Consider the following 14,859-nt stretch of genomic DNA (forward strand, 5'->3'; position numbering starts at 1 on the left):
CTGTGAGAACAGCCTCACTATCTGGTAGCCCTGTGCAAATCTTCAGCTCCAAATTCCCAAAGCCAAATAATCTGCATAGCTTCCTCAGCACTGCAGGGCGGTGACAGCTGGCACTGCTCACATCCCCGCACTGTGGTGTTTTTCCCAGCACGAGAAAAATGTTTCCCCCTTAAAGAGAAATGGAACCTTGTTGAGTCCCAGCAACACATGGGAAGCTGTATAGGAAGCACTTGAAAGTGGAGTTCTTTCTCGCACTTTTGCCATGGAGCCACCATAGATTGGTGGGGATGGTTGCCTTCATGCAGGACTAGGGGAGCTGTATGAATTATTTGAGTTTGGGTATTTGGAGCCCAAGATTTGCACAGGCCTACTATCTGGTATTTGGTACAAATTAGGTATGGTATAAACTCTTTAATCTGAAGTGCTTGTGGGGGACAGTCAAAATCTTTACATTTAATTATTATTATTATTACATTTATATCCTGCTGTTCCTCCAAGGAGCCCTGAGTGGTGTACTACATACTTAAGTTTCTCTTTCACAAGAACCCTGTGAAGTAGGCTAGGCTGAGAGAGAAGTGACTGGCCCAGAGTCACCCAGCTAGTATCATGGCTGAATGGGGATTTGAACTCGGGTCTCCCTGGTCCTAGTCCAGCACTCTAACCACTACACCACGCTAATTGTGGACAATATGGGAATTTCTATACTTATCTTTATTGTAGATTTCACCAGAATTGTTGTGTCAGTGCTTCCTTCCATTGTTGGATGTGTTCACAATGTACCAGCACAAAAAGAGAATCTATCTTGAAAAATCTGTACATGAGATTTGGATGCTCAAGATACATAGGAAGCTGCCTTATACCGAGTCAGACCATTGGTCCATCCACCTCATTATTGCCTACACAGGCTGGCAGGGAGGAAACTTGGAATCTTCTGATTCTCTTCCCAGAGCAGCCCCATCCCATAAGGGGAATATGTTAAAGTGCACATACATGTAGCCTTCCATTTAAATGTAAACTAGGGCAGATTCTGCCTAGCAATCACGCTCGCTCCTACAAGACCAGCTCTCTTCCATAGAGGAAAGACTATTTGCTTATTTTTCTATTTAGCAGCCATTGAGGAAACCCTTTGCAGTAAGAAGATAGATGTGATTGAATACCTTCCTTAATGTCCCTAATTATTTTAACACCTAGCTCATAAGTAGAATTACTTGGAAAGGAGTCCTATTATTTGCAGATGCAGTGAACCCTATAAACATAAATGTTGCCTGTTACAGGCTGGCATTCAAAACCTTCAGGCACTAATACAGGGATACATTCGAAGCATTTATTTATTTATTTATTTAATTTATATGCCGCCCCAAACCAAAGTCTTTTGAATGAGATAGCATTCAGGTAATTTATCTAATGTTTAGATTAAAATTATTCTGTGCATTTGCTCCTAGTTTTCTGAGATATGGGTTGTACAATCCCAAATAAGGACGACTTTGGGAATCCAAAGTATAATCTTTCTCTTTCAGGGACACAATCCAGACAGCAGCATGAAAGTGCCTTTCAAGGTTGTAATGAAATAAATTCAGTAAGCATATTTTATTTTCCAAGTTGCATATTAGAACTTGATAGCACCAGATGCAGTTTATATTATATATGAAATTGATAACAATCATATAGAGCCAAAGTTTGCAAATAGAGGATCTTGACTATACACAAGATTCCAGTTGCTGAAGTGCAGCTTTAATAAGAATAATTCTCAGTTGGTTTTGTGTATGTATTTATACATATGCATAGTTTTCTGAGCCTAGTAAATAGAATTATGCAATTGCTCTTGTTTTTAATTACCAAGTATTACCCCAGGTGCAAGGTGGTCAATGGGATATTTTCAGCACTGCCTATGCATCTTTCAAAATGCCTTAGTTCTTGTCTTAATCAGCGTGAGATTAGGAGCTCATAGCAGCTTTGGCAAGGAGATGGTTTTCCTTGAGACCATGGCACAAATGTTAAATATCCCCTCATGTGCCAGAGTCCCAATCCTGATCTCCCCATTCACTGCCATGTAATGTTTCTTTTAAAAAAGAGATGAAGACTGTAATTACACTTCTACCATAAAGAGCAGTTTGACCCTGGGATACCAGTTATGGAGAAAGTTTCATCTCTAGTCATATAAACAACAGCCAGTCCAGTAATGATATACAGGCTCTCTTTTCTCCATCTGAACTGTACTTAATGCAAATTTCATTGAATTCAAAGCAATTCCTTCCAGGTGAGGAGCTGACCAAATATATTCCTTAGCCCCCTTCAAATTACATCTCCATGTAAAAGAGGAAGAGGAGGTGGTATTGGCTTATCCTTTCGAACAGAATATATGACCCATGCTATATCTTCATGATATATCTGCAATTTGAGAAACACAAAGGCGAAACAGACTTTGCTTCAGAGGATTATTCTGCACAAATACTCTTATATCAAAATTTTCAAGTCAAATCCAGGGGTTAGAAGTTCTTTTGCGGGGGAAATCAGATCTTTAAAGGGAAGAAATTGACTTGTTTCTAGGGGTGTAGTAAGGTTGATGTGGGCTACCTGGACAGAAACAGCTAAGGGCACAGCTATAATGAGCAGTGGTGGTGGGTGGGGTAGTCAAGCATTACTGAGCCCATGAGGAAACACCCTGTTCTTTACTCTTTCCTCCCATCTCCCTGACTCAGTGACAAGCTGCTGGCTTCCGATCAGAGTGTGATATTATTTGCACAGGAGCAAGAGAAAGGGTATGCTGAAAATGTTTTGTTTTTTCACCATATTATATAGTTCTTCTGCAGCAAAAACTTTGGGGGTAGAGAGAATAAGAAAGCAGGGGCCCCATATTAACTTGTTGTCCAATTAAAGCTGTGCCCCTACCTGTTTCTGTCCCTTTAGGAATAGGCTCCACACTTACTAGTGAGACAAAAGCCTGATTCAGATGCTCGTTTAAGGAGGTTGTACGCATGTACAATTGTCCAGAAGTGCACCAGAAGTTCCACCCGAAGTGTCACTCACACTCACCCCATCTAAGGTGCTGTTCACACTTCTAGTAGTGTTCATCTGAAGAGGTGAATGCTGTAACTGTGATGGCAGGTGTTTCCCTGACCTATCCTCACAGTTATAGAGTCTGTCTCTTTAGACGAATGCTGCTGGAACCATGAAAATTGCCTGTGAGGGGGTGAGTGACCTACTGGGTGGGATTCCTGCTGTGCTTCTGGGCAGCTGTTCTCACGTACAGCTTTTTAAAACTAACATCTGAATAGGTCTCAAGAAGCTACAATTGTGTAGCTGAATTAGATGAACTAATTGTGCTAGGTGTTTATTACATTTATTAAGACCATTTATACCCTGCATTTCCACCTCAGTTTAGAGTCACCCAAATGGTGTCTGTCTTGCTCAGGTACATGTGTGTGTGTATGTGCAGTTATTACTTTTTGGCATAACACTGGGATCCTTCTGATTTTAGAAAAGTAACAGTGACAATCTCTTGCCATGGCTGCTTCTTCCTGATGAATTATGGCTCTGTATCTTCTCCCTGCTGACTCATAAAGATATTTCACGCATTTCCCAAGTCTGTCACCGCTTTTATCAGCTTGGAAGGGATGACTCGTTCTGTAAGTATATTAAAATAGATAAACCGTAAGTGGCCAGAGAAATATAACAGAAAGAATATCATTTTAAATATAATCAAAACACTGTGTTTCAAGGTGAAATTTTGCCAGGTAAAATGAAAAGCTGATTCTGATCTATATAGAAAGCAGTCTTGCTGATGGATGCAAATATTTATAGTTTAAACCAAAGCTAAATATTAGTATTCTGTCCCATTTGAACAACAGCAGCAGCAGAGTTTCTTCCTAGTCCTATTCCTTATATAAAAAAAGGGAACAAACTATTTAATAGCAATCTGCATGAAGACAATTTTCATAGAATCTTAGAACCAACATATTGTCCACCAGGACCCTAGGTCTCTTTCATATGTACTGCTGTCAAGCCAGGTCTCCCACATGCTGTACTTGTGCATTTGATTTTTTTTTAAAACCCAAATTTGGGACTTTACATTTGTCTCTGTTGAACTTCATCTTGTCCGTTTTGGCCCACTATTCAAGCCTGTCCAGATCAGATTGAATATTGTTTGTCTTCTGAAGTGTTCACTGTCTCCCCACCACCAGCTTGGTGTCATCTGTATTTGATAATCGTCCCCTCTGCTCCTGCCTACAAGTTACTTATAAGAACGTTGAACACTACAGGGCCCAGGACAGAGACCTTTGGCACTCCACTTGATAACTTAAAAAGCCAGTGTGGTGTAGTGGTCAGAGTGCTGGACTAGGACCAGGGAGACCCGAGTTCAAATCTCCATTCAGCCATGATACTTGCTGGGTGACTCTGGGCCAGTCACTTCTCTCTCAGCCTAACCTACTTCATAGGCTTGTTGTGAGGAGAAACTTAAGTATGTAGTACACTGCTCTGGACTTCTTCGAGGAAAAGTGGGATAGAAATGTATACTACTACTACTACTACTACTACTAATAATAATAATACTTAAAATGGTCAATAACAAGAAACTATTCAACACCAATGAAACAAAGCAGGCCTACAAGAAAGAACAAGTCAAGAACCGAGCAGAAAAATGGAAAAATAAGCCACTGCATGGTCAATATTGGCACAATATAAGTGGAAAATCAAACATCACCAAGGCCTGGCGATGGCTTAAGAATGGCAACTTGAAGAAAGAAACAGAGGGTTTAATTCTGGCTGCACAAGAACAGGCACTAAGAACAAATGCAATAAGAGCAAAAGTTGAAAAATCAACAGCAAACAGCAAGTGCCGCCTTTGTAAAGAAGCAGATGAAACAGTGGACCACCTAATCAGCTCTTGTAAAAAGATCACACAGACTGACTACAAAGAAAGGCATGACAAGGTAGCAGGAATGATACACTGGAACATTTGCAAAAAATACAAGCTACCTGTAGCCAAAAATTGCTCCTCCCAGCTATGCCCATGCATTGGCGGGGCATCTAATAGCTGCTCCTGTACGGCACTGGCATGCACATGGCCTCTGCGTGTGGGCATAGCTGGGGGGAGTGCTGGGATGGTGGCGAGTAGGGGAGGAGCAGGTATGGACCTACCCTCCTCTGCCTTAAAGGGCCTATGTAAGGCCTCGAATTTAAAGAGAGGTGTCAGCGATTCAGACAGCTGAATCACATTTTGGCATATTCCTACTAAGAAGTCTCTTGCTCAGTGAATATATGTGGTGGGGAATGATGCATAGCTATCCACTATATTTGTTGTGCAAATGTAGCATTTGCACAAGTGAGACTGAGCAACTTTGAACATCCGCTCAGCTATGTGACCTTCTTACATGTGGGTATCTTTCTTGCATTAGTGCAACATCAGTCTGGATGTCAGCCAGTGTTTTTGAGATCTCATCTACAATTTCCTTCAGTACCCAGGTGTGTAATTCATTTGGACCTGGAGACTCTTTTAAGGTAGCTAGGTGTTCTTTTAATCTCTCTATGTATCTTGAAGCACATTTCATTCCTTTCTTCATTTGTGCATCTGCTGTCCTGCTGGGCCACGTTTCACTAATTCAAAGAGCAGACCTACCACATCCTTTACTCACCTTGAAACATCCTTGTTTCAGAGATATCTGAAAAACCTCTCTTTGTTTTGACGTCCATCACAAACCTCAGTTCGTTCTTTACATTGTTTTTTCTGACATCCCTACATGTTCAGGCCCTTCTTCTGTGCTCTTCCTTCGTTAAATACCCCTCTTGCCATTTTCTGTGTGTAGTGACCAGCCTCACCACCCTCTAAAGAGTTAACAGGAAGTGAACCCTTGTCTTGAAGGACAGGCTGGTGAACTCAAGGGCTCAACCAATCAGTCAACCAGGTGGGTGGGACATGAGAGCTGCATAGGAAATTCTGGGAACAAGAAAGGAAGTCTGTGCAAAGAGTGTGGACTAGCAAGAGGTCAGATGCCTCATGGCAGAGTTGCAGGATAATCTCATAGAGTGAGAGATCTGCAGGAGGCTTGATTCTCATCAGGAGTTTGGTGAGTTCAAGGACAGGAAGCCAGGACTTTGGCTTTGGGAATTTAGCATAGGGAAAGAATGTTTAGTCAAACTATGCATCAGGAATTTATTTTGCTTTTGTGTGTGTGCTTTGCATGGTCCTAAATATCTTTTGTTTGCAACTGAGTAACTAGGATTTCTAAGCGTGCCGTCTTAGAGTCAGCAAGGCATATTGAGCATTCCTGTAACCAAGTTAAACATTTTTAAGTATATCAAAAAAGCGAAAAGCCTCGGGTGGAACTAGTCTGTAGTAACTTTAATAAACTGTTTTCTTGTGTGTGTTCTTCTTCTAAAGCCTCACAGAGTGTTTGGTTAACTCTGGGAGGGAGGGGTTCTCCTTTGGTGCAAAACCAGTCTCCACAGACTGCTTGCCAGCTATGCACGTTCCCCGTATTTTACTTGCTAGCATAGTTAATAGAGTTTTCCCTGGGATAGTCCACCCCAAGCCCAGGGGGGTTCAGGCTCTGCCAATAAGGAGGTGGTGGCGGCCGCATTTTAATCTACTGGAGATTTTGCTTTTCAGAATTTTTCTTCCCCCAACTTTTTTTCACCTCTAGGATTTCTAGCCATTGGATCCTATGTAGTTTTTCTGTGAGATCATTAATGCCAACTTTCCTGAAATCCAGGGTACATGTCTGCCTTACCTGATATCATGAATTCCAAGATGACATGGGCACTTTCCCCCAGGATTCTTGGCATTTTCATTTCATCAAGGACCAAGTCCAGGGTAGCTGATCCCTATTGTTCTTTTTTCATTTTCTGAAAGATGAAGTAGTCAGCAAGGGAGGTCAAAAACATAATTTGACCTCCCACTCTTAGCAGAGTTAGACTTCCAGCCAATGTCAGAATAGTTTAATTCCTCCATACTAATGCCTGCCTCTTCAAAGATTTGGTAACTTGTAAGGAAAGTATTGTGTGTGACTTCTGCTTGTCCATGTGGACTTATCAACGCAGATAAACAACTGGCAAAATAAGAGGAGAGGTGTTTTCCTTCCTTCTCGGTTTGGACCTGGGTAACAAAGTCAGGTTACCCAAGTCTGAATGGGGCGAGTGTGAAGGTTCCCCATGTGCCCAGACAACTATCAAGAGCGCAGCTTTTCTGGTTGTGAGAACAACCTCATTGTCTGGTTTAAAAAGAAAAGGCAAGCCAGGATTTGAAAGCTGAAGCTGTGCTTGTTAATAATTGGCACGGGCTCCTTCCCCCTCCCCACCCCAGCTGGCCCAAAAGATTTAAAAAGCTCAGCTCCCAGAATTCGAAGTCAAGCAGCTTTTCGACAAAATAACACAAAACTTGTCACAAGTTCTCACTCTCATTTCAGATGGCAAATGGATTAAAAGAAGATATGTCATTGATATTTTAAATGACAGCATAACCATATCACTTAATGAGAATACTAAAAATTATATATTTTGCATACTTTTGTAAGATTCTTTTGCTTCTTTGGTATACCAGTAGAAAAGTTTAAAGACATTTTGTGCTATCAATTGTTCTCTTGTATTTCAGTATTTGTTTATGTGTATTGCAGTGTTTATAATAAATACTTGAGCATTCATTTTGTGAATACATGATAGATGTGTTTTGGTTCTCTTTTTAAAATGAATGCAGTACTAAATAATAGTATGCTAACATGTTAACACTAAATAGAGGGGTTTTTTTTCATGTTTGAATAAACAAAATGCTTTTGACAGATGCAAAATAGTGAGTTGGAAGAGGCTGTTTTGTTCAGGCATAATGGAATGATATATAATATGGCACCAAATACAAAGCAAGCTTACCCATGAATGCAAATTCTGTCATAGTCCAATCCTCAACTCCAGCTGGAGTTGAGCCTCAAGGTCTGAATAGAATGAGGCATTGCAACTCCACTCCAGCTGATAAGCCTGTGAAGCTGCCTTATACTGTTGGACCATTGATCCACGCAATATTGTCAACATGGATGCTTCAGAAACAGGTCTTTCCTAACCCTACCTGGAGATGCTAGAAATGGAAATTGAGACTCCCTGTTTGGAAATCATGTGCTTGTCACTGAGTAATGGCCTCATTGCTACTGCTCTAGCACTGCTTCCACTTCTTCCTGCCTTGCACAGCTATGCTGCATAAGAGCCTCTGGCATCATAGGAGAGCTTTTTCAGGAGCTGAAAAGAGCAGTATTTTCCTTTATGGCACCTAGGATGAACAGGTGATGGACATCTTAGGAAATACAGATTTAAAAACAAGCCAGGAAACATGTAGTTCTGGCCTGAGTCTTTCTGCCTTGCTCTTTAAAGAGCTGAGAATTGCATTAAAAAGTGAGTACACCTGTGTCTCTTGGGACCGTTTGGCAGCAACTTATTTGCAAAACTCTTTCTGGTGTACTTTTTGTTTGTATGCTTGAAATTAAGATGGAGCAAATTCATTTTTATTTATTTATCTTGGATATGTATAAATGGCTTCCCCCAGAGTGGGTAACATCATGTATCATATTTAATGATTCTCCACATGCTGAGGAGAATCTTGCTTTCTGAACTAATTCCCCAACAACTGACGTATTGTGTAATATTCTCCCATTTTACAAAATAACGGCTAACATGATAGACAGCACACTGGAGGTGCTTTTTGTACTGCTCGTGTTGTTGAGGGTGTCTAAAACAATGCCAGCATGTTGCACAAGAGCACTCTGTGCAAACATGTAAATTGCACAGTTGTGCTTGTGTGATGCTAGAGCCATGGGAAATAAAGGGCTTAGCCTCATGCAAGCATGATTGAGCAATTTAACATTCATGCAACAGCACTCATGCACTGATGTTGTGTTAGTCACATGCCGCAATGGGGGTGGTCTAGAACCACTTGCAATATGCTGTGCATCCTGTCAGTCAATAAATTCACATTCATTGCTTGGATCCAACCTCCCCTTTTGCTCATGTAAGATCTGTTTTTGACTTAGCAGAAGAGAAGATTGATCCCCAAACCAGAGAAGTCCCTCTGTTTGCACATGTTCATTCACAAGACTGTGTGCAAGCTCTTTTCAAAACCTTTTAATGGTCAACTAGAATTCATATGCTTCAGCCTGTATCTTCCTTATTCACCATGGCTGACTAAATTACTCAGTTAAAGCCTTATTGAAATTAAGTAGTCCTCTGAGTAACTCCTGAGTAGTACTATTGAATAACTTGGTCTGGATGTCTGCCCATGTTTCTCATGGAGTAATATAACTTCCAATACATTATGGCTCTGCACTACAAGAAATCTCCAGAATTCTGCACTGTTCAGGAATTCATGAATCACTAAGTTATTGTATCTGTCCACTGACTGTTCTTTGGATCCAAGTCTCTGTGTGTGCATTTTAATAAAAATTGTCTTAAAACAAATGCATGTATTATATCTTTTAAATACAATGCTTTTAAAAGGGCAAAGGCCTTCCCAGTTAATTATGGCTAATGTTCTTTATGAATAATAAATTCTGTTCTAATTCTCCTGATACAAAAAGGGCAGTTTTTGTAAATAGGGGACACAAATATATGTGTAATAGCAGAGCTTGGATAGTTTCAGTAAAACTTGGGAGAAATATTTCTATGCTTTTTTGACAGATTTTGTCCTATTTCCAGTGTCTTATTTAAAATATAATTCACCTTCATGCCTTTCCTAATACCTATTGTTACAATGATTCTGAAAGTCCATTCACTAAGGAAGTTTTATTTTACATTCACCCATTTCTAGGTAGGCAAGGCTATTAACACAGCACTGAATATTGAAAATGGGTAAGGAAGCCTATCTGAACTGGTGATCATTCATTTTTACTCTAGTTCCTTTACTTATTCAGTTCAATCAACTATGCTACATTTTTTATTTCTTAAAATTATTTGAATAACTTAATTTACTTGTAGTACTCCCACATGGAGGTGGCTTTTTTCAGAGTTCCACTGGCCTAAGAGTGCTGGCTGCTGTAGGCGATGTCCTAGTGGACTGCTAAACCAGTCTGTAAACTTCACAGATGGGCCTCCTGTTATGCTGCCTTTTTAGCCTGGTGGGGACTCACTGGACTATTGCTTCCTGTAGCCCTTGTCCTGGACTAGCCCCTCATCATGGTCCAGGTCTGTTTTTATATAGCACCCACTCCGTGGAGCACATCTTGCAAGACTGCCACATATCACAAGACTTTGGACCAAAGTCTTGCAAGAGTTGCCCAAATTCTGCAAGACTATATTGTTTCGCTGTGATGGAGTCTCTTGATTATTGGAGGGCCAGGTGTAGTTCTTTCCCATCATGGAGGGAGCTGGGTCGCCTCCCGCGGGGCTTGTGAGGGGCAGTGTTACCTAGTCAGGCAGGGCAGTTTTGCCCGTGCCGCCACCAATCCCCTGACACACATGCCTTTCAGAATGACGGAGGGGGTGGGTTCCTGGGCGTCCTCCAATGGACGGGACATAAAGTCAGCATTGGTGTTCTCTGAACTGTGCTGGTGCTGTATTGTAAATCAATAGGGCAAGAGGGAAAAGTACCACCGCATGATCCGTGGGTTATGTTCCTTCATGTGATGGATCCATTGTAACGGCGCGTGATCCATCACCAGTATGAATGGGTTGTTGTCCAGGTAATAGTGAAGCGATAGGATGGCCTATTGCATGACCAGTGCCTCCATCGAATACTAGTTCCACCATCGAATATTTCTGTTTGAGTGGCTGCAGCTTGTAACTTAGATAGAGTATGGGATGCTCCTCTCCCTGCCATTCTTGTGATGCCCTGATCCTTGTGGAAGACATGCTTGCCTGCCAAATAAAAGGTTTATCAAAGTCTGGACACCTAAGAACTGGCCAATGACAGAGGGCTTCTTTTAGAGTCTGGAAGTCCCGGTCGACTTTCTTGTCCCAGGGCTACTGAAAAGGGGTCTGTTTTTGTAACAAATTAGTTGGGGTGGTGGTGGTCTTTGTAGCGAAGTTGCATATAAACCGTTAGTAATAACCTACCATCCCTAAGAAATGGCAGAGCTGACATTTTATTTACAGTCAGTCCAACTATTATATGACTGCCACCTTGGGGTCTTGAGGCCGTATTGTGTGTCCCCTCCCCATGATGACATAGCCCAAATACTTTAGTTTCCAGGTGGCTAAAACCATATTTTGGGGGTTGGCGGTAAGGCCTGTATGTGTTAATGCTTGGAAGACCATCCAGAGGTGATGCAACTGGCCCTCCCACATGGGGCTAAAGACAATATCATCGAGCTATGCAAGGGTAAAGTCCCGACACTTTCCCAAGATCTGATCAACTAGACTCTGGAAGGTTGCAGTGACAGAATGGCATCATGATGAATTGGAAAAGGCCTTGAGAGCTGGAGAAGGCTGTTTTTTTCTTTGTTCCTATCCTGCAAAGGTATTTGCCAATAGCCTTTTGTGAGGTCAATCAAGGAAAGATAGGCCAATGTTTCCAAGCAATTGATCATCAGGTCTGCCCTGGGCATTGGATATGCACTGAAAGCCGCAGCCTTGTTGATCTCTCTAAAATCTATGCAAAACCGAGTGGAGCCATCTGGTTTGGGGATGAGCACCACCGGGCTATGCCAGGGGATGTGGGAAGGTTCAATAACGCTCAACTGTAGCATATTCTGGACTCCATCGGCCCCACTTATTGGCATTGTCAGGGCATTGGTCGCCAGGCGGCACACACAACCACATTGGGCGGCATAATGATCTGATATTTGGTAATTCTCATCCACCTGGGAAGGTGAGAGAACAAGCCAGGGAACTCCTCTAGTACCTCTTGGAGTTGCCTCTGCTGAACAGCGGTGAGACTCGGGTCAACTCGGGGTTCTTCATTATCTAGTTCGGTAGTGGTAGCCTGCCCACAATAGGAAGTCCCCATGGTTTCTCTCTCCACCCATGGTTAGAGATGGTTTCTGTGAAGCCTCTCCATGGTGCTCCACCACATGCCACAGAGGACTTTGTAATTAACTGGCTCTAGCTGGTGTGACACCTCAAAGGGGCCAACCCACCTACTGGCATGGGTGCCTGCAAGGATGCCTGCTCAGACCAACACTCCTGCACTGGGAGGAATTATTCACTCTTTGGTGGTCCGATTGTAGTACGCCCATTGTTTTTCCTGTACTAGGAGTAAGTTCCTCCAGGCGGCCTCATGTGTCTGTCGGTGGTGCTCCTGTAGTTGCTCCACATATTCTCCTACAGGTTTGTGGGGGTTGTACTGTTGGAGCCACCCAGGTGTATCGTAGCACTTCAATGATGCCCCTGCGTTTATGGCCAAACAGCAGCTCGAAAGGTGCATAGCCAAGGGAGACCTGTGGTGTTTCCCACTGGCCAAAAAGGATAGGGTCCAGGTATAAGCATCACAAATTGGGTTTGGCAGGCATTACCTTGCTTAGCATCAATTTCAGGGTCTGGTTCAAGCACTCCACAAGGCTGTCAGTCTGCAGGGGTGATAAATGGAGGTAAATACCTGTTTCACCCCAGAACCTGTGATAGGCCTTTGAGGACAGCAGAGTGGAAGGACGAGCCCTGATTTGATAAAAGTTCCTGGGGTAATCCTGCCAGTGTGTGTGTGTTGGTGGGGGGGAGATAAGGCCTTAGCTACCGTTGGTGCAGCTATGTTCTTCATAGGAATGGCCTTGGGATACTACGTCGTGTAGTCCATCAGCACCAACACAAAGTGGTATCCCTGCGGGGTCTTGGGCAGCAGACCTATAAAATCAATGGCAACTCGGGTGAATGGAGTGGATTCCATTGGTAGGGGATGGAGCGAAACTCTCAGAGGAGGCCGATTGGATTCTCACTGACAAATTAGACATGACTTGCAGTATCTCCTAACCCCATCACAGACGGTTGGCCAAAAACCCCTGTTTAGCACTCTAGCTAACATGCCCCGGTGGCTCTGATGTCCTGCCCATGGTGAATCGTGTGCATACTCCAGTACTTGCTTCTGGTAGGTCTCTGGGACTAGCAATTGTCTTACCTGGGGGCCTTCTCCTGGGGTGCAGGTCACTCTCAACCAAACCCCGTCCCAGCACTCGATTTGGGGTAACTGATTGGCTAATCTTTGATCTCAGGGCACCCTTCGTCTATGGCCAGATGCTTCCTGCGGTCATGTAAGGAAGGATCTTCCTCTTGTGCACATCAAAATACTGGACATGTTGCGAATGATTCAGATTTCTCTTCTTGGGACGGGGAGCCCTCAGGGGTGGCCACGGCTCCTCTTTCTACCAGAACCAGAGCTTGTGGATTGTCCTCTGCTGCCAAGGTGATGGGTCTCCAGGGTCGTGTCGCCTAATGTAATATCTCCCGGAACCCTGAAGTGTTGCACTCCAACAGAAGTTAACAGGGCAAACCCAGCATGATCACCAAGGCCATGGTCTGCAGGACCCCTCTCAAGATTACCGGGATCCGAACCATGTTTAATTGTTGGCAGTGCAGATGGATACATGCGGCCCACCCATGTCCTTTTCGCAGCACTTTGGTGGCACTAAAGCCTCCTGTATCATGGATACGGAGCTGCCTGAGTCTTACAGCGCTTGCATGGGCATATACTGTGGCAGCCATCCACAGAGGTTCTCTTTCGTCGATGTCAGCTTCTTGCCCCCAGGCTGTCCAGTCCTGCCAATCGCACTCCATCTGGAGACATCTCACTGCAGATGGCCCATTTGTCTGCAGGAACAGCATGGACTACATGTCTTAAAAGGCATCACATCCCTTCCATCCTCTGGTCTGTCAGACGTGCCTTGCTCCAGGCATGTCCCCGCAACAGCTGGTGGGTGGTGCCCCTTCTTGTGTCTCTCCTAGATGCCACCAGGGGCTGGCCCTCCCTCTTGGCTTGGCCGAGTGTGGCCCGAAGGGGGTACTGTGGCATAGGGTGTGCATTTTGTATTTTTTCTTTTTTGATTTGTACCATATCCAAATCAACCCCATTTTGTATTTTGTCCAAAATTAAGCCTTCTGAATCACCCCAGTTTTGTTTTGTATCTGGATTAATCCAAATTAATCCAAATCCGAATTAATTCAGATTTAAAAATGGGTCACATGGCCAAAAGAGTGGGTGGAGGTTGTACTGCCCAATGAGTGGAAGCTACCACAAAAATTTCAAAGGAATTGGGCAAACGGCTGATTTTTGGTGAATTTTTGAAGTTTGCACGTCTTTCAGATTTTCTTCAAAAGGTATAATGGCGGTTTCAGGAAAAGTATAGCTTCACGCGGGGCAGGGAGGGGTGGCCCATTGTGGAATGTGGTTGGTGGTAATGCCCAGTTGGTGCAAGGAAGCTACCACAACTTTTTCAGAGGAATTTGGCAAAGGGCTGATTTTTAAAGAATTAATGAAGTTATGCATCTTTCAGATTTTCCTCATAGGGTATAATGGAGGTTTCAGCAGTCCCATTAACTCTACTTGGGGGGCACTGGAGTGGCCCAGAGCAAGTGGTGGTGTAGTGCACATAGGGTGCCAACCACCCCCATGGGTTGCTAACCCATGAAGTACAGGGTTTTGTTGTTATGAGTATAGATTCTCTGGTAGCATATGAGAGTGGATTCATGATTTTTCATTAAAAATCTCATTTGCTACCAGAGAATCTAAACTCAACACTTCAGAAACAACAAAGCCCAGTACCCCAATGGGTTAGCAATCCAGGGGGGTGACTGGCACTCTCTGTGCACTACACCACCACTCGCTCAGCACCACACCAGTGCTCCCCAAGTGCAGTTATGAGGCTGCTGAAACCACCATTATTCCCTCTGGGGGGAAAGCTTAAAGACACTCAAACTTACCCAAATCACAAAAAATCAGCCCTTTGCCCTATTCCTTTGGAA

General features: G+C 43.3%; 1 protein-coding gene across 6 annotated transcripts in view; it reads left to right on the forward strand.

Moving 5' to 3' along the window:
- Positions 1-14,859, forward strand: part of LOC128347663 (uncharacterized) — a 95,351-nt gene that overhangs the window by 15,026 nt on the left and 65,466 nt on the right. For 5 of the 6 annotated variants that reach the window (XR_008317648.1, XR_008317649.1, XM_053302595.1 and 2 more), the window contains exons 5-6: positions 1,518-1,576; positions 3,479-3,626. The exons of the other annotated variant lie outside the window; for it this stretch is intronic. Coding sequence is in view for 3 of the 5 variants with exons in the window: in XM_053302595.1 (XP_053158570.1) it covers positions 1,518-1,576; positions 3,479-3,626 (207 nt within the window). In the remaining 2 variants the exon portion in view is untranslated. The remainder of the gene's footprint in view (positions 1-1,517; positions 1,577-3,478; positions 3,627-14,859) is intronic. 6 annotated transcript variants of the gene reach the window in all.

Source organism: Hemicordylus capensis, chromosome 2, assembly GCF_027244095.1.
Source record: "Hemicordylus capensis ecotype Gifberg chromosome 2, rHemCap1.1.pri, whole genome shotgun sequence".
NCBI lineage: Eukaryota > Metazoa > Chordata > Lepidosauria > Squamata > Cordylidae > Hemicordylus > Hemicordylus capensis.